This window comes from Saccopteryx leptura, chromosome 1 (genome assembly GCF_036850995.1).
Source record: "Saccopteryx leptura isolate mSacLep1 chromosome 1, mSacLep1_pri_phased_curated, whole genome shotgun sequence".
Classification (NCBI taxonomy): Eukaryota; Metazoa; Chordata; class Mammalia; order Chiroptera; family Emballonuridae; genus Saccopteryx; species Saccopteryx leptura.
Window position 1 is genome coordinate 382656721 of NC_089503.1, and position 24563 is coordinate 382681283.

General features: G+C 51.3%; 1 protein-coding gene across 1 annotated transcript in view; it reads right to left on the bottom strand.

The window, feature by feature from the left end:
* The window catches only part of TBC1D22B (TBC1 domain family member 22B), a 74116-nt gene that overhangs the window by 20568 nt on the left and 28985 nt on the right, over positions 1–24563 (bottom strand). The window contains exons 8-12 of the mRNA XM_066359516.1: positions 19856–19970; positions 5486–5592; positions 4981–5056; positions 1952–2079; positions 1609–1704 (exon numbers count right to left, since the gene is read on the bottom strand). Of these exons, the coding sequence (XP_066215613.1) occupies positions 1609–1704; positions 1952–2079; positions 4981–5056; positions 5486–5592; positions 19856–19970 (522 nt within the window). The remainder of the gene's footprint in view (positions 1–1608; positions 1705–1951; positions 2080–4980; positions 5057–5485; positions 5593–19855; positions 19971–24563) is intronic.

The following is a 24563-nucleotide window of genomic DNA, read 5'->3' on the forward strand; positions in this document are numbered from 1 at the left end:
CTACTGTCCCCAGAGGTAACGACCACAATCAACCCCCAGGCCTTTCTCTCTGCAGACCTCAGAGCGGGGGCTCTCTCCTCAGTCCCGTTTCCCATGCCCGGGCCTCCTGGGGCAGCTGCCTGGAGCCCCATTACTAACACCTGCCCTTTGTCCCATCCCCGGCTTCTCCCTGGCCTCCTCACGTAGCAGTGTGCCCAGGTCAGGCCTGTCCTCTCTCCTCGCTCTGCACGCGCTGCCTTAGGGATCTTATCCACTGTCCCAGCTCCAAGGACCACCCACTCAAAGGCTCCTAAACACATATGTCGAGTCCAGACCTGCCTATCAAAGCCCAGACTCATGAGATTCATCTGCCTACCGCACATCTCCATCTGGATGTCTAATGGTAGTTCAAGTTCAGCATCCCCCGAACTGGACTTGATCTTCCTCCGTAAACCTGTTCCTCTTGCAGCCTCCTCGTAAACTGTGAAGTCATACTGACTCCACCCTTTCTGTTATACAGTACACCCAATTCATCAGAAATTCCTGCTGGCTCTCCTTATAAAATATACCCAAGATCTAGCCACTTGTCCCACCTCCACGGCCACCATCCGGGTCCAAGCTGCCCTCAGGTCTCACCTGGAGGACCACAGTAGCCTCCTGGGTGGTCTCCGGCTTCCACACTCGCCCACACCCACAGTTTACGTAGAAGACAGAGTGCTCCTCTGAAAGTACATCAAGCTGTGGCCCTCCTCTGCTCAAGCCCCTCAGGGCTCCCCTTCCACTTAGAGGAAAAGCCAGAGACCTTCCAGTGCCCACCAAGTCCTGTGATCCGGGCTCCGTGTACGTCCTCTGGCTTCCCCGCCTCCTGCGCTTGCCCCGGACTGCTCTGCCCCAGGCCGCACTGGCCCCATAATGGCTCCTGAAATAGGCCTTTGCACTGGCTGTCCCCGCTGCCTGGACACTGTGGCTTGAAACTGCAACCTACTGCTCCCCAACCCCCTAACCATGCCTTCATCTTGCTCTATGTTAGAAAAGTTCTTTCTTATCACCCTCTAACATTCTTTTAATAATTTACTATGCTGTTGTTTATGTAAGTCTCTCCCCAACTAGTATATAAACACTGTGAGAACAGAGATGTCTGTCTGTTCCACTTTCCAATGTATCCTACACCTCCAGCAGTGCCTAGTATGTGGCAGGCACTGAGCAAATGCTTGTCAGCGAATGAATGAGAGGGCTCTTGGGCTGCCCAGCAGGTGTGCAGCAGCCTTTCTGGCACTAAAACCCTTCCACACTGAAGAGCGCTGGGCTGCTGACTGCCTGCCACTGGGAGTGGCGCCCTCCTCCTTCCCCCGCCCAGCCAGGCTCCTGCGGCGGCCCCCTCTGTCTGCGCAGCCCCACCAGCGGGACAGCCCAGCCAGGCTCCTGGGGCGGCCCCCTCTGTCTGCGCAGCCCCACCAGCGGGACAGCCCAGCCAGGCTCCTGCGGCGGCCCCCTCTGTCTGCGCAGCCCCACCAGCGGGACAGCCCAGCCAGGCTCCTGGGGCGGCCCCCTCTGTCTGTGCAGCCGCACCAGTGGGACAGAACCCGCGGGCGCCCACCCCCACCCCAGGCTGGGCTGCCATCCACTCACCTGGAAGTCCTCCTCATCCAAGATCTCTTTTCTCCACTTGATCAAGAAAGCTGCGCACACGTAGAGATGGAAGTGGGAGAACCCTTCTGGCTCAGACTGGGAAGGCAAAGAACAGCGTCAGGGCCCCAGCCCTGACCAGGAGGGGGCGCTAGTCCTTGCGGGTCCAGGCCCTCGGTAAGGTGGGAAGGCAGCACAGCGCCCCCTCGTGGCAGGGCAGCGGAGCCCAGAGGTGAGGCTAAGGAGACAGGGACTTGTGAGGAGCGGTGCCCACACCGGGCAGGGTGAGGGCTGGGTGAGGGCCGTGGGGACAGCCGGCGTGAAGAGTGCAGGGGTCCCGGCACACCTGGTACGTGTCCCACAGGCGGATGGTGCAGCGAAGGGGGAGCTCCCGCATCAGCAGGTTGTTCATCCAACGGAAAGCGAACTGCAGATATTCCACCTCGTACCTCCTGAAGTGACTGTGCACCTGCTCTGAAACAGGAAGTGTCGTCGGCCCGGAGCTCACCCGGGGGATCGGACCCTGACGGAGCCCCATGCCCGGGGGGATCGGGACCCCGACAGAGCCCCACACCCAAGGGGATCGGGACTCCAACGGAGCCCCACGCCCAGGGGATCGGACCCGGATGGAGCCCTACGCCCAGGGGATCGGACCCGGATGGAGCCCTACGCCCAGGGGATCGGACCCGGATGGAGCCCTACGCCCAGGGGATCGGACCCGGATGGAGCCCTACGCCCAGGGGATCGGACCCGGATGGAACCCTACGCCCAGGGGATCGGACCCGGATGGAGCCCTACGCCCAGGGGATCGGACCCGGATGGAGCCCTACGCCCAGGGGATCGGACCCGGATGGAGCCCTACGCCCAGGGGATCGGACCGGATGGAGCCCTACGCCCAGGGGATCGGACCCGGATGGAGCCCTACGCCCAGGGGATCGGACCCGGATGGAGCCCTACGCCCAGGGGATCGGACCCGGATGGAGCCCTACGCCCAGGGGATCGGACCCGGATGGAGCCCTACGCCCAGGGGATCGGACCCGGATGGAACCCTACGCCCAGGGGATCGGACCCGGATGGAACCCTACGCCCAGGGGATCGGACCTGGATGGAACCCTATGCCCAGGGGATCGGACCTGGATGGAACCCTATGCCCAGGGGATCGGACCCCGGCAGAGTCCCACACCCGGGGTGGATCGGACCCCGAGGGAGCCCCACGCCCAGGGGATCGGACCCAGACGGAGCCCCACGCCCAGGGGATCGGACCCCGACGGAGCCCCACGCCCGAAGAACTGGACCCCGACGGAGCCCCACGCCCAGGAGATCGGACCCCGACAGAGCCCCACGCCCGAAGAATCGGACCCCGATGAAGGCCCACGCCCAGGGGATCCAGACCCCAACCAAAAGCCCCAGGAGCCAGGAATGGTGGTTGCCTATCTTTTTGTCCCCCTCCCCAGGGGAAGCCAGACAGAGGGGCTTGTCCTTCACATCCGATTCCGCCATGGCAGAGCCACGCTGCGCGGGGAACAGCCCCACACAACTACTTCTCCACCCACAGTGATGGTCGGGGGCCTGTCCTCCCTCCCAGGGCTGCTCCCGCCACAGGGCAGGAGACACAGCGCTCGCCTGGCTGCTTGGCTTCATTATTCCTCCGAGAAGCAGCCAAAAGGGGAAAGAGCAGGGGGTCACCTTGGCCGCCCTCCTGCAGGCAGCTTTCCCGAGCGGCATCCCCGGCAGATGGCAGTGGCAGGGATGTGAACCCGCCAGCGGCACAGGGTTGCCGACTCCGCTCAAGGGCAGCCTCCCCGGAGTAGGTGACTCACCAGAAAGTGCTTCTCCCCTTCCCACAGACTCGCCCCCAAACAAGCCTGATCCGTTCTACACGACAGGCCTTCAAATCATACGGAATAGAATGTTTTTGCATCACTATCCTCCGCAGGTGCCTAACCCACAAAATGGGGATAATCACTCACACCTCACATAAGAAGAAAATGAGAAAATGAACGTGCTCATACCAGCACCTGCATGTGATAAATACTCAATGCAATTTTTGAACAGATATCTACTAACTGGTTATTTCTGGTCAGTAGAATTTAAGGAAGGGGGAGGATTTTTACTTTTCATTTTGTGTTTTTGAGTTGTTTAAATTTTTTAACAAGTATGACTTCTACAACTCAAAAGGATAAAGACACACACTTGAACCCCCGTCCGACAGCACGTGTGAGGGTGGGCGGGGGGGGGGGACCCACAGCCCTGGCCTCTAGGACCAGTGACAACAGCCGCCGTCCCGCCCTCCAGCTGAGTGCCCTGCCCCCGCAGCACGAGCCTGGACCAGAACCCAGGTGAGGGACACAAGAGACCTAAACGTGGCCCCCGTGGGGCCTACTGCTGGGTCAGGGCGGTAGGAGGAGACAGTCTCACTTGAGGAAGCGACTGTAAATAAGCCAATAGGGGGACTGAAATCCTGAGCCATAAAGGAAGCCGAAGTGAGAGGACCAATCAGGGAGGTTTCTGGGGAAAGGGAACCTGGGGAAGGAGATGGAGAGACAGACAGTGTCTGTACGGAGGTGGGGGTGCTTAGCTAATGCAGAAAATCCACGGCAGAAAACCAGGGACTGAGATTCCCTAGTTGGCGCAGTAAATGGGGAGGTCCCACCCGGGGCTGCAGATCCCCCTTCGTAGGCCTCGCATTAGGTCCCACGTGGGCCTCATGAAACCCAACTCGACTTCCCTCCCGGGCCTCAGTCTCCCGTCAATAGCAGGGCCTCCCGAGCTGCCTTCTGGTTCTGACACTGCATGAGTCCAAGCCAGGGCCGAGCACCTACTGTCGGGCTCCTGTTCCCCAAAGGCATTCTGCTTCAGGAGGAGCCACCCAAACGTGTCACGAGAGCTGCAGGAGGACCTGCTCAGCCAGGTGTCCCGAGTTCCCCCGCCACTTGAAGGACAAGGTCAGACTACAGAGTGGATGCTAAAGGCACTGGAGAGTCTCCGGTTGCGAGCAGGAGAGGGATGTGGCCAGAACACGCTGACGAAAGGTGCAGCTGGGTGACAGGAGGTTTGGGAGAGAAGAGGCTCGGAGGAGGCAGGGCTGGCCCTGGCAGGGGCTAGGGAAATGGGGAAGAAAGGATGAATTTGGGGAGAGATGCTGAAGGAGAACTGACAGAAACTAGTGACAGAAAACTAAGGGAAACAAGAACCTGAGACAACAGCAGTGTTCTCACCTCAGCTCCCTGCTGAGACGGGGAGGATGGGGCCACCCACAGCAGAGTACACTGGAAAGGCCACAGCGATGGAGAGGACTGAGGAGGGGCGTGGCTGGGCTAGGTGCGTCAGGACCGCACTGTGCTACGGCGAGAGAACTGCGTTCTCTGGACCTACCATCGATCCGGCTGACAAGCTCCTCCAGCGCCTTGACCTTCTTCTGGATCCCTGGCTGTGCAAAGGTGTAGTTGTCCTGCCAATGACAGAGGGCCCAGAATAAACAGACAGTCCTTCTACTGCCCCTCGAGGTCACAGAAACACGTTAAAAAACACGAGCTGTTTTCCCCCAGCCAGTGCCAGCATGTGGGGGAACAAGGAAGCTACAGAATAGCAGAGTGAGGGAGAGCCCACCAGAGCCCGCTCTGCACAAGCAAACCACCTGGCCCAGGGGCCCAGGGCCCAGCAGAGGGGGGGGGGGGCAGGCTCTGGTGACAAGGTCAACATGAAGACTTCCTGAGACTGCAGGGGATGCCAGACCATTGATTTTCTTTTGAAAGCTAATGAAAGAGCACAGGTGGATGGAGGAGGTGCTCTGCGGGGTGGGGGTGGGGCTGTATGACGCAGAAGAGCAGTGAGGAACCCAGGACCTGCTGGGCAACCCACGAGGGCAGCGCCCGCCCACCTGAATCCCGTCTAGCAGCTTGCTCATGCACCAGAAGCTGTCGGCCTCAATGCTCCGCAGCATGTCCTGGGACAGACTGGCCACATCGAAGTTCTCCACATCCTCTTCTGTAAAACAAAAGGTGAAGAAAGTCCAGGGTCTTCTCTAAAAAATGGAGAGAAAAGATAGAGTCTAGTATCCTCGATGGGTCCCTTCGGCCAGGGAAGAGCCAGGCTAACCTGATGCCAGGGAACAGGGGCTGCCCTCCAACCCGTCATGTGGGCCAGCGAGGCCCAGGGAGGTTCCTGAGGGTCTTACTAGGACAGTGAATGGGCCATTTCTCACACCACGTCTGCTGGGTCTGAAATATCTTTCTCTTCCCCTGCATTTGTTTGGTCAGTTTGGAAAACGTACTTCAGGCCTCGTGTTCAATGAGCTATATACCCAACGTCCTGGACATGGTATGGAAAAACGATGTGACATCAGAGGCTCGGTGAGCTGGCTACACACTCACATGTAGCGAGAGCAGCTGGAATCAGAGAGCCCCTGCAGTTCACTGTGAAAGACAGATCTCCAAATTCCAGCCCAGCGGACCCATGGCCTCACCGCTCAGAAGGGAAGGGGAGCGTGTAAAGACTGCCCGACCTGTGGGAGCTGCTCGGGTGTAATTTCACCGAGCTGGTATTTCCTGAGATGGGCTGTGGAATCCTACGGGGCACTCACGAAAGAGGGGTCCACAGACAAACACGTTTGGGAGATGCTGCATTCAATATAAATCCCTACTGTGGAGATGCACAAAGCTCATAGCCAACAAAATGATTTGAGAAGTTATAAAAAATTCCCCATCGAGTAAATCACTGCTTATCCAGCACTTCTCAAAACTTCTTTAGCCATGAGAGCTCTCTGAAAGAGGACCGACCACCTGTTAGCTCTCATGGAAACCCCACGCTAAGGACTAGAAGTCCTCTGTCTGGTCTGAGATCCCAGTGGGAAGAACACAAGGAGTCCTCTAGAAACCTGAAGACGGAGAAGGCCACGCGATGTTTCCTTCCTACCAGAGGGGTGGAAGCACTAAGAAAGGCCCTCCTTGGCCAACAAGACAGGCCATCCCAACCCAGGCCCTGGCATGCCTGTCGGCGGCCACAGAGGGAAACGGTCAGGCCCTTGAGTTCTGCGCCAAAGGTGGCTTCTCTCCTTAGACGCACAAGCCCTGGTTTGAAAACAGGACCTTCACTGCAGTCCCCGGTGCTGCGGAGAGACACAGGCATCCGACGGAATGTATTCAGAATCCAGCCCTTCCATTTATGAGCATTATTACCAAGACCTACGACTGAACCTCCTCGAGTCAACATGTAGCAACTCCCAGATTCTCCTCCTGCACTCACAGCATTTTTTAATGAACATCAAGGGCTATAAAAACCCTTTTGGGGAAGGGAGGGCATTTTATCGGAAAACCTGTGACAATGAAATGACCTAGAAGTTCAACTTGAAGGACAAAACACATGCAAATACATGTTAATACATGTATAACGCTAACGACAGGGCCTGGCGCATGGTAGGCATGATACAGTTGAAGGTGTATTTACTAGGACTTTGCCATTGCATGGGAAAGTGCGTCACTGTGATAAGGTACACAATTATTTACGGCACACTCTCAACTACTGTGCAGAAAGTATTTACGTGTTTACATAAGCACAGTGCAAAGACAAAATACACCTGAGCTTTACAGGGCTCACTCCCCGGGGGGGGGGGGGATAGAGGATTTTTATTTTCTTTCAGCTTTATTAGACTTTCCAAAATTTCTACAATAAGCATAATTTTATAGTCATAAAAAAGAACATTGTTTTTGAAAAAAAGAGCTGTAATTGACTATACCTGCCTTTTATCACTAAAAAAAAAAAAAAGAACATTTTCTAAAACAACACAAAGCTTACAGAAACTAAGATTTCAGATAATATATAAAGGTCCACATAAGAAATCACATTGAAGAGAAAAAAAAACCTTCCAAGAAATATCATCTTTCTTTTCTTCTTCACTTAACCACTTACTATCAATATGTAGCGTTTTTGGGGTAGAGGGGGGCATATACGTACTATGTAATTTAGTTAAGTGATACTGGGCTCTTAGACCCAGCTCAGAATCCTCCTTTTCCTCTTTGCTTTGTATTACATCTCTGCGGTCCTCACGAGCTCACGGCCCCACGTGTGCCTCCCCCACCTGACACATCGGTTCCCCAGGGACAGATACCCAGGTGCCTCCAACTCCCACTGCCACAAGCATGCCGTGAGTCACTGTCCCCTCCCACTGGTACGGGAATGCTCAGGGCACAGGTGCAGGCAGACCACTCTCCAGGACCAGGCTCACAGCAGCGCATCAGGAAAGAACACCATTCCTTTTTAAATATACATATATATATTTTTTTATTTTAGAGAGGGAGGGAGGGAGGGAGGGAGGGAAGTAGCGATTTGTTGTTCCACCTACTGATGCATCATTGGCTGACTCTTGTGTGTGCCCTGACTGGGGATCAAACCCACAACCTTGGTGTGTCAGGATGACACTCTAAGCAACTGAGCTACCTGGCCAGAACCAGTGCCATTCCTTTTTAGTGAGCGCGGCTGCTCACACTAACCATCCCGGATGCGCCCTCTTTAGGACACAGCGCTGTACCGAAACAGTAAAACCCACAAGGAAGACTCAGGCAAAAACCGCTCCCACTGCTCACAGACATTGCCCACAGTGGGACCCAGCGCTCCACAAGCATCTGACGGGTCTTTTCTACCTCGGGCAGCCTGCATTCCACAACACTGCAGTGCAATGTCACTGGGAATGGGAACTACGTGTAGTAGAGTAACCGAGAAGAAAGAGGCTGAGTTCCCGAGAACAATGTGGGGGCACAGCTGCCATATCAGCTCTGGCAACCTGTGGCTTTTAGTCAGACAGAATAGACTAAGGGCTCACACTCTGTAGCCAGAGTGCAGGGCTCAAACCCGACTCCCTCATCTATGAAGGTGGCAATTTCCTACCAGTGTCATAGGACGTTACAAGCATTAAATAAGCTAACATAAAAAATGCTAATACTGCCAGACACAAAATAAGCATTATGTCAAGTTAACTATTATTATTATTGTTATTGAGGAAAACATAATCTCCCATCTTGTTTCAGCTGCAGTTTTTTAAGATTTAATTTATTGAGGTGACATTGGTTAATAAAATTATATAGGTTTCAAGTGAACAATGCTAAGACACGTCATCTGTATATGCATTGTGTGCCCACCTCCCAAAGTCCAATCTCCCATCACCATGTATCTGACCCCCCTCGCCCATGACACTGCCTCACACCCTTTCCCTCTGGGAACCACCAGGCTGTTGTCTGTGTCTGGGTTTTGTTTGTTTGTCTTGTTCATTCATTGCTTTCAGAACCTCAGTTATTTTGGATCCCTGTTATTCATAGTCAAACCTACCCTAATTCCAAAACATACCTTAAAAATAAGACAGATTGAGCACAGGCTCATCCGGCTCAAGCGCAGGCTTGTCAGACTGAGCACAAGGTTGGTAGCTTAAGCCCAAAGGTCGCCGGCCTGAAGCCCAAGGTCACTGGCTCGGCTTGAGCGCCCCCACCCCAGTGAAGAAGGTATGAGAAGCAATCAATGAACAACTAAGTGAAGCAACTACAAGTTGATGCTTCTCATCTCTCTCCCTTCCTCTCTCTCTTTCTCTCTGAGAAAAAGAAAAAAAGAAAAACAAAGTAAGTCAATTTTTCAGTTTCCATTTCCACCATCTGGTCTTAAGAAGATCTAACAACATGGGGTCTTGAGTTGGTAAGATGTCACTCTTGGTAACTGTATACATTAATTTCCAATGTTTAGCTGTCCAGGGAGCAGAAGGACCAACAGACCAGACACGGAGCCCTCTTAGGGGGTGTGGACTTGGGGGCTGCGGACTTGGGGGCCGCTGCTTCCCTACGTGCTCCCCTAGAGCAGGCCTGCCATCAGCCCTGGCTCCTGCAGACAGCGGGACAGCTCCCCAGCACTGCGGAGAGTGGGGAGAGAGTTGGTTCTAGCGTCCTGCCTGCTGGGAGGATGAAATTCACAGGCAAACACTGCGAGCTGAGTGCACCAGCAAAAAGCAGCAGAGATAGGCAGCCCAAACGCTCTCTGGCGGGCTTCATTCAGCATAAACAGTCTGCTCTGAAGGACCATTAAAGGTCCCACTTGAGAAAATTCAACATGTAATTGGGCTGGAATAGGAAACCGTGCCAGGCACAGTCCCGAATGCAGATGGCAGCTCTGGCCACCGCTGCAGACACACAGCAGCCAGGACTCCCTGCAGGGAATGAGATTCTAAGAAATATATATAGTATGTCTATTTTAGGAGGCAAAGCATCTAAGAAGAGGAAACCCAAAGCTCCTTATAAAAATCGAATTGCCCGCTCTGGGCCTGAAGGGAACAGTCCCATTTACTAGCTGATAAAAGGGACTGGAATCATGGCTCCTGTCAAGGGTTTATTTTTCTGAGAACTCCAGTCCTGGGCCTACAATCAGCCTCACAAATGCCTTGGGAGCTCCTCGACAGCTTTGGGAGAAAGGCGGGTTTTGCTTAAACTGACTGCAGGGTCACTTGTCCCCTCATTGATCTGGGTGTCTTCCAGTAACCTTCTGTGACTGTGGGGCAATTCCTGAACCCTGTGATTTAGTGGGTCGGACAGATTCAGCCCACCGGGCGGGCCGGGGGTCTCAGGGCACCAGACTGCAACGCCTGTCTCTTCCAGAACCTCTGGCTTACCCGCTTCCTGTCTTTGTTTTCTTCTCTTTAAACCAAACTCGTTAGAATACCTTACATATTTTCTGATCACAAAAGTAAACTGTTTGAGAAAAGGAAAGTATGGTAAATCTTTTCTGCCGTATAGCTAAAGAACCTCATAAAACAAAAACTTAAGCTCTTTTCAACCAAAAGCAGTTTTAAGAAAAGTATCAAGGAACTGATCTAATTACCAGTATGTAATTATTTTTTTAAATGGTTCACATGCCATACAAATGCACTGCTGGGTATTATTCAGCTAGTATTTCAAGCAAGTACAATATCTGGTGGCAGCTGCCGAGACTAGGACAGCGCTGCATGGGCGGGGCGGGGCAGGGCGGGGCGGGGCGGAGGAGCCCTGGCTGTCCCGGACCTGGGCACGCGGACCCCGCCCCTGCACGGAGTCTAGCTTGCGCAGACCTGCTCTCTGGGGAAGGGGGGTCTCCTGAGGTCCCTACAGAGCAGAGACCCAGAGGGAGGCGGTCCTGTCTCCTGAAGAGCAGGTCCCAAACCCTGTGAGAGGAGACATGCCGTTTTAAAGACACAGAGAAGCCGCTGACCATGGAGCCCTTCCTGACACCGTGCCTGTCAATCAGAGTAATGACTAAAAGGTAAATATTACTCAGAACAACCAGCCAGTGTGGGGTAGCCTGCGTATATGTCATGGTACCCTGGGTAAAATTAATGTAAAAAAACCAACACACCACCAAATCTCTATTTCCCACAGATTTCTGCATTGCTTCTACTCTTATTTAGCAGCCGTTAGTGGCTGCTGGTGAACCTGGCCCCATGGAACGGGCTGGAGGACCTCAGGTTACAGGAGCCCAAACTCCGTGAGTATTCGGGTCCTGAGGGCGAGGGAAGGGCAGGTCCAGCACACACTTCACCTTCTGCCGAGGCCACCCACAGAGGGCAGCATGGCACCGAGGACGTGAACAAGCTCTGGGCAGTCCGGGTCCCCTGACGCCAACGTCAGCTGCCCAGGGACTCCTCAAACATCTTGAACACGTCGGCTTCCTCAGTTTCTCCTCCGCTGTAACTTCTCCCTTACTCTTGGGGTCAGACGGGAGTGAACGAGCTAATGCAAGCACGCATGTGCCCCTGGTGCCACGGGCCAAGGACAGAGCACGCTAAGTCGTCCGGGCCCAGAGATGGCAAGCCACAAGTTGCCCCTGGAGAACGTACCTGCTACAGGACAGGAAGGTCAGCACTGGCCACCCCACTGCACGCACACACTGCCCTCAGAGGTGCCAGCCGAGAGCAGCCGCTCAGCACCCCGACTGGGCTGCCTCCACATCCATGTCTATGGCTGGGAAGAGCCCCGGACAGCCCCCACTGCCTGTCACACCTGAGCCTGCTTCATCTTTAAACACGGCGCTGGGGGCAGCCCGAGGAGAGGGTGAGAGTCCCCAATATGGCGAGCTAGCTCACCCTCAGCTCCACTCCCCAGTTCCCTCCAAACCAACAGCATTAAAACCGGAAGTGCTCGCTGTATGACTCGGTATACACGGGCAAAGCCAATGAGGTGTCAGAGGGCAGTGGAGGAGTTACCCTTGCGGGGGCGGGGCACCTCTGCAGGACCGGGAACGTTCCATGACCTCATTCCAGGGCTGGTTACTTAGGGGAAATGTATCAAGCTGTGCATGTATGATACACGTACTTTTTTCTTTTAAAAATTTTAATAATTGATTTTAGAGAGATGATAGAGAAAGAGAGAAAAGTGGGGGAGGCAGGAAACAAACTCACAGTAGTTGCTTCTTATATGTGCCTTGACCAGGCAAGCCAGGTTTTCTCTCTTTTTTTTTTTTAAGTGAGAGGAGGGAAGATAGACACAATCCTCCATGTGTCATGACCAGGATCCACCTGGCAACCCCATCTGAGGCTGATGCTGAATCAACAGAACTATCCTTAGTGCCTGAGGCCGACGCTCAGACCCACTGAGCTATCCTCAGTGCCTGAGGACGACGCTCGGACCAATCGAGCCACTGACTTCAGGAGGGGAAGAGAGAGAGAAGGGGAAGAGGGAGGGGAGAGAAGAAGATGGTCACTTTTCCTGTATGCCTGGACCAGGAATTGAACCTGGGACATCTGCCCGCTGGAGCAACGCTCTATCCACTGAGCCAACCAATGCAGGAGTCAGGAACCTTTTTGGCTGAGAGAGCTATGAACGCCACATATTTTAAAATGTAATTCCGTGAGAGCCATACAACAACCCATGTACATTACACATTAGCCAATAAAAATTTGGTGTTGTCCCGGAGGACAGCTGTGATTGGCTCCAGCCACCCGCAATCATGAACATGAGTAGTAGGTAATGAATGGATTGTAATACATGAGAATGTTTTATATTTTTAACATTATTTTTTAATTAAAGATTTGTCTGCGAGCCAGATGCAGCCATCAAAAGAGCCACATCTGGCTCGTGAGCCATAGGTTCCCGACCTGAGCTAGGGCCAACCCTGCGGTTTCAAACTGGCAACCTCAGCATTCCAGGTAGAAGCTTTATTCACTGCACTATCACAGGTCAAGCTGATATATGTACTTTTAAAAATATGTACGTATTTCAGTGTAAGATTTATATTTTAAAAAGGAAAAAGGAATGTCCTTTTAAGACGATAACAAAATCCCACCATTAGTTTGTCCAGTTTCACCTCTGGCCTCCACAGCTCACCAGACCAGGAAGACCAGGATCGGCAGGGCGGACACCATGTGCAGAGCCAGATAGGAGCGCAGAGTGAAGCCTCTCCCAGCCACTGAGAGCACGGGGCCTGGCACGAGCTACAGCAGCCCAGGGGCAGGATCAGCCCAGGGGCAGGATGGGGCGGGGCCGAGGTAGCGGGCCCACAGCGTCTGGGTGTGTGGGCATTATGAACTTCTCTCTGAAAATCTGAGCGCTGTCAAGAATTACTACACGGCTTGCCCCCTTGCCTCCTTCAGGGCTCTGCTCAGACGTGCTCTTGTCCGTGCGACTCTGCTCAGCACCCTGCTTGAACCTGCGCCTGTCCCCACAGGGCACAGCTCTGTCCTCATTCCTGCTTTGTTTTTCTCGATGGCACTTATCACAATCCAACAAATACCTGTCTTTCTACTTATTGTCAGTTTCTGTTCATCAGAATTTAAGCTGTAGGAGACTTCTTCTTACATATAGTTTACACACAGCTGACTAGACACATGTGCACAGTTGTTTTGACACATGTACACAACTGTGCAAGAGACGTCCCAGTCCAGAGAACATGCCCAGCACCCCAGAAAGCCTGCACGCCTCTCCCCAGCCACTCCCCATCGGCCAACCCGCTGGTCTCACTTCTATCGCCGCAGATGATTTTTAATCTCTAAACAAAATCATACCCTGTGTACTTTTTTTGTTCAACCTAATGGCTTCTGAAGTGGCTTCTTCCATGTTGCTGGCTGTGTCAGTAGTTCCTCCTCTCTTACTGCTAAATACTTTCCCACTGTATGTTACCCATTCTCCTGTTAACAGATGTTTGGGTAGCTTACAATTTTTGTCTATACGAATAAAGTGGCTGTGAATATTCTCGTACAGACTCGTAGGGACGACAAGCTCTCCTTTTCCTTGAATAAGTAACTAGAAGTAAAAGGCAGACAGTTCTGCCCCTTTGTTCGCGGCCGTCTCCCCGTCTCCTGGTGCCGACCACGACCCCAGGAGGCACTCGCTAGTGCTCACGGAGGAGGGCACGGAGGAGCCCTCAGGGGAGGCAACGTTTCCGGCCAGCTCGGCACAGCACTGGAACACTACGTGATTCACTGCCCTCCAGTGGCCAAGCCCAGCACAACCGTACTGCTTCCTGGAGACCTTGCAAAGTGACCACAGACGTCACTTTCTCATTCATCTACGTGTGCGGAATGCATATTTTGGACACCAAGATGAAGGCACTGGGAATAGAAAGATGTTTAAAATAGTCTCCGGCCTCAAAGCAGCATGCAGTCCGGCGGCAGAGGACAGGAGGGAAACACAAACAGTAACCTGTACTGCGCTGAAGTGTGACAGACGGAATGCACGGTTATGGAGAGCGCATGCCAGGTGCAGGGGCCGGGAAAGTCAGGGCAGGCTCCCTGGAGGAAGGGGAGTCTTGAAGGACGCGCAAGGATTAGTCCAGGGGATAAGAGAATAATCCACGGAACAAGGCTTTTGATACAAATGTCAATGCTGGATTGCTGAGTTCAGTGGGGGAGCCAGGGCGTAGACTACCCAGGGCCTTGCACAACGACAGGACAGGGAACCGGGACCGACTGACCTGCTGGTGATGCCACTGTAGGGTTTTAAGCAGAGAACCGGCGTGGGCAAGTCTGTGTGTAAAGGGGGCGAAGATGGGTTCGAAGGGAATGAAACCAGAGATGGGAAAACACACTCGGCCATTTCAGCAATCCAGGCCTGGCAGGCTGGTTCTACAGTTCATCTGGAAGGAGAGCCAAGACCATGTGTGGAAAGGGCGATGAAGACACTGGCCTGGAGTCATAATGAAATGTACTAGAAAGCTCCAAAATGCAAAAATGGAGATACACGGGAGAGAAAGAAGTAGAACCATGTAAGAAGGGAATTTATATTATACTATGAAGAGGGATTTCACATCAGAGAAGAAAAATATACTGTATTTCCTCATGTGTAAGACGCACATTTCCCCCAAAATTTTGGTCTAAAAACTGGTGCATCTTAAACAATGATTATAGTTTTTTTACTTGTATTTCTCGCTTTTCGCGCTTGTTTTTGTGCTCACTGTTGAAGACAGTGATTAATCATCAGACACAGATGAAGACAAGCTAACAGATGGGAGTTCTGACAGCAATGAGGAGTTGTATGAATTTTATGATGAATAAAACTTGAGTTCAATAACTTTATGTAATACATTTTTTTTCAGATTTCGGGCCCCAAATTTAAGGTGCGTCTTATACATGGGAGTGTCTTATACATGGGGAAATATGGTACTATTTATAAATGGTGTTAATGGCCCTGGCCGGTTGGCTCAGTGGCAGAGCATTGCCCAGCATGTGGATGTCCTGTGTTCGATTCCCAGTCAAGGCACACAGGAGAAGCGCCCATCTGCTTCTCTACCCCTCCCCCTCTGGCATCTCCCTCTCCCTTTTTCTTCCCCCTCTGTAGATATGGCTCAATTGGAGCAAGTTGGCCCTAGGTGCTGAGGATGGCTTCATGGCTTCCACCTCAGGCATTAAGAAGAGCTTGGTTGCTGAGCAATGGAACAACGCCCCAGATGTGCAGAGGATCGCCCCCTAGTGGGCTTGCTGGGTAGATCCCGGTCGGGGCACATGTGGGAGTCTGTCTCTGCCCACCCTCCTCTCACTGAATTAAATAAATAATTAAATGGTGTTAAAACAATGAACTATCCAGTGGGAACAGTAAATTTAAATCTTTACCCTCACCACACAGGAAAATAAATTACTAATGAAATTTTAAAAGCTGAATGTAAATCCAAACCCACAAGGGTATTATAAGAACCATGGGAGAGTTGTGTTTTTTTTTAAGATTTTATTTATTCATTTTAGAGAAGGGGGGAGAGAGAGGGGGGGAGGAGCAGGAAGCATCAACTCCCATATGTGCCTTGACCAGGCAAGCCCAGGGTTTCGAACCGGTGACCTCAGCATTCCAGGTCAACGCTTTATCCACTGCGCCACCACAAGTCAGGCGAGAGTATTTTTTTATAATATCGGGGTGGGGAAGGAAAGACTCTTAAGCAAGATATCAAATCCAAAAGCCTTAAAGGGGGAGATATTTCCTCCGGTCCTCCCCACCTATTGCAATGACTTGTTTACACGCTTGTGACCCACCACTCCACACTAGATGGGAGAAGCCACAGGGAATATAAATTGGTATAAACAGTTCTGGAGTGTAATCTAGTAGTATCTATGAGGCATGCTCGTGGAACTAGCAATTTTACTTCTAGGGACTCTCTTTCAGAGAAATGTATATTTTAATTCAAATGCACAAGAAAATATGTGCAAGGATATTCACTGCAATGTTATTTATAACAGCTAAAAATTGTAAGCAACTCAAATGTCCTTCCATAGAATTGTTAAATAACTATAGTAAACCCTTGTTGTGAAAATAAATGTAATTGTTAAAAATAATGAGGTAGGGTAGATGTCTATGTTCAGACCTGGAAAAGTGGCCACGGTATTTATGAATGAAAACAAGCAAGATATAGAGGAATATGGACAGTTTGATCCCATTTTTCCAAACACAAGAAAGAAAAATAACATCTATCAACATGCAGGAAAAGGTCTGTAAGAATTCACAAACCTTCAATAGTAGTTATATCTGGTAGTGGTGGGAAGGTAATAACACTTATAAATTGTTTCAATTTTTTTAATGAGCATGTACTTCTAATGCAATTGTTTTATATGGCAAGAAGAAGAAATGGACGTGCTGCCTGCTCTGGAGCAGAGAATGGAGTAGAGGAAGCCATGAGAGGTCCAAGGACAAGGATCTGAGGTGAGACACCATCGAGTCATATAAAAAGCCTGGGTCTTAAGGTCAAAAGACCTGGGCTTGAGTTTCAAAAGCTCATTAAATCTCTGAGGCTTGGGTTTCTCATCTGCAAAACGGGCTGATACGCCCACCTTAAAGAAATGCTGGGCCTACTAAATGAAACCAGGTACGTCAAAGTACTCTGCAAATGGCAAAGGGGTGATATTACTGCTTGGCGAGGCCAAGCCCTAGGTGGGAAACAGAAAAACAAGGGCCAGCACTACTAGGTCATACGGGAAAGAGACGATGGGAGCTGATGAGACCCACATGGACTCTGATTCAAACTGTTACATATATTTATGAGTCAGCAAAATTTTTTTATTGATTTTTAGAGAGAGAGGAGTGAGAGAGAGAGAGAGAGAGAGAGAGAGAAGCGGGGAGGAGCAGGAAGCATCAACTCCCGTATGTGCCTTGACCGGGCAAGCCCAAGGTTTCGAACCTGTGACCTCAGTGTTCCAGGTCAACGCTCTATCCCACTGCGCCACCACAGGTCAGGCAGAATCAGCAAAATTTAAATACTGTTGTGTATGAAACTAGATTTAAACTAGATTTTAGGGAGCAATTATTACCTTTTAGATATAATAACTACATTATGGCTGTGGATTTCTTTAACCTTTATATTCTGGAGATACACATGGAAATATTTATGGGTGAAGTGATATGATGCTTGATACTGAGATTAGCTCTCAAATAATTCCCACTGCTGAGGGGACAGAGAATGAATGAGGTACAGATGGAATGAAGACTGGCTACGAAGTAAGGTGATGAGTCCATGGGATTTATAGTGTGATACCTTCTACTGCTTGGAACGTGACATAGTTACAATTTTTGTAAAAGATGAGTGGGCCCCACCTTCCTAGGTCTGGGAGAAGGTACTCCAAAGTCTGCTACAGAGCAGAACTGGGTGCTTCGAAAGCTCGCCACGAGCAGTCACACTGCACTGCAGAAACCCGTGGGTCAGCATGGGGGCGCTGGTCAGCGGGGGCGGCAAACCACATACTGAGACCAGACGCAGGCCGAGTTATCAAAGAGGGCACAGTGCTTAGGGGGCGGAGGCTGATGGCATTGAGGCGAGGGGATAGGCACCTGTGACAATTTTGGTACAAAATATAAATGGCAGCTAACAAGGTAATTAAATATCCAACTGGAGCTGCAGCTGCCGGGGGTTCTTTTTAACTGGCAGAATACCATTACCAAGATTTCGTGCCAGCATTTAGACGTCACATGTCGCTTCATGAATGGATTAACACCTTCCTAGGCCCATCCTTTAATACTACTTTAGAAAGTGCTCTTGCAAGGAGCAACCAGAAAATCCCAATATACCGGCTGTACTGCTTTTGATAAAATTAAACACACAGAAGTTGCCTCCAAAAGTCGACATTTATGTGAGCAGAAAATGAACAATCCTCTAGCAAAGCTGTAGACCCGCTTCCAGTAGCTAAGTTTTCCCTAGTCTTGCTTGTGCAGCAGACCCCCACCTTACTCCCAGCTCTGCCCCGGTCACTGCCACTTCAGGGGAACCAGCACGGTGCTGTTCAATTGCCTTACTTTCTATTATTATTATTACTTTTTAAATTTCTTGTGCTGACATGGTTTCAAGTATCTCACTCAATATAATCAGTTGCCTTACTTTTTGAGACTGCCTATATAAGACCAAAACACCACCCACCCCTTTAAAGCCTATCAGAAAGCCTGAATGGCCTGACCAGGCAGTGGCGCAGTGGATAGAGCATCGGACTGGGATACGGAGGACCCAGGTTTGAAACCCCGAGGTTGCCGGCTCGAGCACGGGCTCATCTGGCTTGAGCACAGGCTCACCACCTTGAGAGTGGGGTTGTTGGCTTGAGTGTGGGATCATAGATATGACCCTATGGTCACTGGCTTGAGCCCAAAGGTCGCTGGCTTGAGCAAGGGGTCACTTGCTCTCCTGTAGCCCCCATCCCACCCCGGTCAAGGCACATATGAGAAAGCAATCACTGAACAACTAAGGAGCCGCAATGAAGAATCGATGCTTCTTATCTCTCTCCCTTCCTGTCTGTCTGTCCCTAGCAGTCCCTCTCTCTGACTCTCTGTCTCTGTCATAGAAAGAAAGAAAGCCTGAATGGGATGAATCCAGCGAGACATTTCTCAGCCCTCCATCAAGGGTCTCCACGCTGGTCCACTTCCCGTTACCCTACTACTGCCCTGCACTGGCGTCCTCCAAAAACCACAATAATCCACCCCCCAAGTCTAAAGAAAAAGGTTCCAGTCCTAGCTCTACCACTAATAAGAAGGCAGGGACTCTTATAACCCATCCGTGAATAAGGGGATTAGATGAATGGTTTTCTAAGGCCCTTTTCAATATTCCGGTTCCCAAATGAGCTGCTCTTTTATTAAGAGAACAAAGCACCAGGCCGTGACAGATGGGTTTTCCTTGGCATCCCTTAAGCAAACCAAAAAGAAGGGGGGGGAGACCTTCAAATCCCTTTTAGACTCTGCCTTTCTTAGGCCTGGCCAGGGGAGGAGGCTGGGGCTGTGAGAAAACCTAACTGCCACCACGCCACCTAATTACTCTACCCAAGTGACAAGAACCTAGTGAGGTCACAGGCGAAGGAGGAAGATACGAGACCCAGGTGCGGGAACTCTCCCTGGTCCATTCTGTCACCTCCCAGGCGAGCCGGTTCCGGCGCCACAACCCCCCGGCCCCGTCCCTCATGTCCACGTCCTGCCACTGGGAAATGGCGGGTGAAACAGGGCGGAAGGCCTGACACACAACAACCCAAAGTCCCAGCTCTCACGGCCGAGGGCCTGTGCTTCACACAAGTTCAAAACAATTCTAAAATGACCTCAAATAAACCGTCACACCATCTGTTTATGGCAGAACACATCAATGTGGTCATCCTTGGGACAAAGCAGGTGTTTTTAGGCGAGATTTGCGACCACCTCAAGAGACACATTCCCGGCGGCTGCCGCTCTGAAAACAGGCTTAGCTGTGCACTAAGGTCACCGTCCTTTCTCAGCGAGACACGCCGACTGGCTGCACTGGCAGACGCAGACAGACCGAAGACAAGAAAGAGTAACAACTTGTTCAGCTTGGTACTCGTGCTTCTTACCCACATGTTCTGAGAGGAAGACGACAAAGAACGGAGTGACCAGGTCATTAATTCCCTGGACATACCCACTGGCAGGGTGTCGGATGGCCCAAATAAACAGAATCCTTTCGAAGATCTAGGAAGGAAGGAAAGAAAGAAGACATGACAGTTAAACCCGCGGGACACCCTCCCTCCATGTACCCACCTCACAACTCATCTCAGAGTGGACGCGGAATGTTTGCGGGGAAATCTTTCAATAGTACAAGATGAAATATGGAAAATTTAAAAGTTTCTAAGACACTGTTTTTAAGCAGAGGTAGATACTTCTCGCCCTTCATCTTTTTAGTATCTAGTCTCTGTGACATAAAATCGGGAAAGGAAAGAATGGGGACACGTGGCTCAGAATGTCATTTGTAGATACTGTTTCTCTAGTTCCAGGAGCAGGTATCAGGACATCTAAGTTCTGATACTTTTGCTAAATCTCTTTTTTGTCAATACAGGATGCAGACAGGAAACACCTTCTCCACCTCCCTCTCCTTTCTCCCCCTGAGACGGGAGAAGATCTAGTGATAGACAATAAATGCAGGAAGTCACTTCACATATCAGGATGCAACCCAGACATTTGCTGGGGACAGGGAGTTAAATAAACCGAATCCTACAGACCCCTAGGGGGGGGGGGAGGGGGATCTGAGAAGAGAGAATCTGGCCAGGGCCTCCAGGGAAAGCCCCTGGGGTTGAGCACATTAGCCACAAGGGGCCAGAGGCTTAGAAGGGGGAGAGAGGAGGGACCTTTACGGTCCCTTTACAGAGCCTATGTCCCATTCAGCTCCACTCCCCTCTGCTTTCATGAGGCCCTCTGAGCTTCCCCTTTGCCCCCATCTTCTCGGCCTGGTACTACTCATTCCCCGGCTTCATCCTGCTGACCACAGCTCCTGGGCTCTACGCGGCTGCTCACGACTCTGTGAACCACACAGAGGGTGGCAGAGGGGTTGGTGACGTGCACAAGGACGGGACTGCAAGGCCTCCGGTGCATGCGGGCTTGCAGGGCCCCAAGCAGCGGGCTCTGGGGGCAGGCTGAAGAGGTCAAGCGGAGGGAGAACAGCTCCCAGAGAGAACGGGGAGAAGAAATGGTTGTGTGGTTTTGGAGCTGGTTAGCTGGTGTCGGAGAGGTGGAGAATCTTAGACACAAAAAGGACACTCCCAGGCACTGAGTCTGCCTTGCAGATGGCAGAGGGCTGAGAAACTTCCAGGCTGCGAGAACGGAACCCTGTCTGGACGGAGCTGGCCTCTGTCCCCACAGGACCTGCCCCTGCGACTTGTCCACTCGCCCTCTGGGGCTGAGGGAGGAGCACATGTCCTCACTCGTGTCAGACCCCACAGTCTGACGGGAACCCACCCACCTTCTCTCCTTTCCGCTGCTAAACCCTCCCTCCCCCCCAAGCTGAACAGACCGCCCTCCCACCGTGTCCAGGAAGGCCCCAGGAATTCTCCACTCACTCTGTCTCCTCACACCGGAGCCTCTGTCTGTCTGCCTGTCTCTGTTAAAAGGCTTTTCCAGGCTGGTCCTTCTGAAGGGCCCTCAGTCTACACCATCAGCCCCTTGTGAATACCTAAGTCTTTGGAGACTGGTTTTCACAAAGGCCAGCCCTCTACAGCAAGGACAGGACAGTGCACACACTCCCCCTGTAGAGGGAAGAGGCCAAAGGAAGGACAGTGAACAGCACCAAACCTGGTCACCACCGGAGACCACAGGCTGCTCACTGTGGAAGGTCTGGGTAGCCTGGCCGTGCCAAGAGCAGAGGATGGAGCACCGCAGGTGTTTCCACACCCTCCCACCAGTGCGGGTGGGTCTGCCTGCCTCCACGTGATGCTGAAGGACCTTCCAGGTTGGCAAAGAAAATCTCTCAATATTCAGGGTACTCGGTCCTCTGCTGCCTGGGTAGCGTTTCACTGGTTAAGAGGACTACGCCTGCGAGACGGAAGGTGACGTGAGAAAAACTGACAAGACTACAGTTTGGTTTTCCTTCTCTGTAGTCAGCTTCCACTATTAGGAGAAGCTTTTATAAACAAATTTAGAGTGAACATGCACAGGCAGAAGTATCTGAACATCTCCAAGTTAAAATGAGGAATAAGCAAGGCTGGGCCATGGGGAACTGTGTGGGAGGCACTGGGGGGTCCCGAGTGGGTTTTTAGCTCCCTCTGAGGTAAAATACAGGTGTCACCCTCAAAATCTTCTTTATGCTCTTGTTAAGTCATGATTGATCCCACCACTAGAGACATCTATAATTAAGAGGAATTAGGCCTTGGCCTGTTGGCTCAGTGGGTAAGAGTGTCAGCCCAGCACATGGACATCCTGGGTTCGACTCTCAGGCAGAGCACACAGGAGAAGTGACCATCTGCTTTTCTCCCCCTTCCTCTCACCTTTATCTCCCTCTTCCCCTCCCACAGCCAGTGGCTCAGTTGGTTCAAGTGTTGGCCCCTGGTGCTATGGATAGCTCACTGGCCTCAGGTAATAAAAATAGCTTGGTTGATTTGAGCAGTGGTCCTCAACCTTTTTTGGGCCATGGTCCAGTTTAATGTCAGAAAGTATTTTCACAGACCAGTATTTAAGGTGGGACGGATAAATGCACAAAATAAAATTATGTGACCGGGGTAAAAACTGTGGTATTTTTAAATATAATTGTTGAATTTACGAGACAAGCGTCAAGAGTGAGTCTTAGACGGATGTAACAGAGGAAATCTGGTCATTTTTTAAAAATAAAACATCGGCATGACCAGGCGGTGGCACAGTGGATGGAGCGTCGGACTGGAATGCAGAAGACCCAGGTTCGAGACCTGGAGGTCGCCAGTTTGAGTGCGGGCTCATCTGGTTTGAGCAAAGCTCACCAGCTTGGACCCAAGGTTGCTGGCTCGAGCAAGGGGTTACTCGGTCTGCTGAAGGCCCGCGGTCAAGGCACATATGAGAAAGCAATCACTGAACAACTAAGGTGTAGCAATGAAAAACTGATGATTGATGCTTCTCATCTCTCTCTGTTCCTGCCTCTCCCTGTCTATCCCTCTCTATGACTCTCTGTCTCTGAAAATAAATAAATAAATAAATATTAAAAAAAAAAAACATTGTTCAGACTTAAATATAAATAAAACGGAAAAATGTAAGTTATTTATTCTTCCTCTGCGAACCGATACCAAATGGCACATGGACAGGTACCGGTCCGTGGCCTGGGGGTTGGGGACCACTGGATTTGAGCGTCAGCTCCACACAAGGGGTGACAGGTGGACCCTAGTCGAGGTGCATTTAGGAGTCTGTCTCACTATCTCCCCTCCTCTCAAATAAACAAACAAACAAATAGATTTAGGAACATAATCTAAAGTCAATATGAATTACTTTGAGTATTTTTACCACTACCCCTTCCTATTATGCAGATACCTGAAGATACAATTCAAAGAGCACTGACACCTAGCGCCCTAGCGACTCTGAGCTGCGAAGGCAGTGCTGAGCCTCCAGGAGCTACGGTTACTGCTCGGCAAAGACAACAGTCCACTGAGACCTTCCACGTGCTTCTGACGGGCTAGGTCTCAAAGTATCACTACGGATGCAACTTCTGGGTATATAACCCAAAAGAATTTTTTTTTAATTTTTATTTATTTTTTACAGAGAAGAGAGTGAGTCAGAGAGGGGGATAGACAGGGACAGACAGACAGAAACGGAGAGATGAGAAGCATCAATCATTAGTTTTTCATTGCGCGTTGCAACACCTTAGTTGTTCATTGATTGCTTTCTCATATATATGTGCCTTGACCGCGGGCCTTCAGCAGACCAAGTAACCCCTTGCTGGAGCCAGCGACCATGGGTTCAAGCTGGTGGGCTTTTCCTCAAACCAGATGAGCCCGCACTCAAGCTGGTGACCTCGGGGTCTTGAACCCGGGCCCTCTGCATCCCAGTCCGACACTCTATCCACTGCGCCACTGCCTGGTCAGGCCCCAAAAAATTTAAAACAGGGACCCAACAGATATCTGCCTGCCCATGTTTATAGCAGCATTATTCACAGCACCCAAACGTGGAAGCAACCCAACTGTCCCCTGATAGATGAACGGGTCAGCAGCATGTGTTACATGCATATACTAAAATAGCACTCAGCCTTAAAAAGGAAGGACATCCTGACACACGCTATAACATGGGTGAACCTCAAAGACACTGTGCTGAGTGAAATAAAGTAGACACAAACGGACAAATATGGTATGATCCCACTTAGCTGAGGTCCCGAGAGTAGTCAAATCCACAGAGAGAGAAAGCAGAATGGTGGTTATGGGGGGGCGGGGAGAGGTAGAGAGTTGTTTAACTGGGGACAGACACTGGGTTTGAGAAGAAGTTCTAGAGCTGTGTGCTGGTGATGGCTGTACAACAATGTGGATGTACATAATAGTCACCGAACTGTACACTTAAAATGGTTACAATGGTAAATTTTGTTACGTGTTATTTACAACCACAACAAAAAGAAACCCATTATCTCAGCTTGCTCAAGGAGAAGACACACAGGACAGGGGACTCAGGGATGCCTCGAGACCCTGCAAGTCCGTTAACCTCACAGCAAAACTCAGCCCGCGGCTTGCTATGAAGCTCAAATGTGAGTGCACAGGAAGTGCCCTGCGGGGCCGAGCTCCACCTGTGCACACAGGTACCGTCACGCGGGCTGGAGGCCTGCCCGCGGAGGGGGGTAGGCTCCGGCGC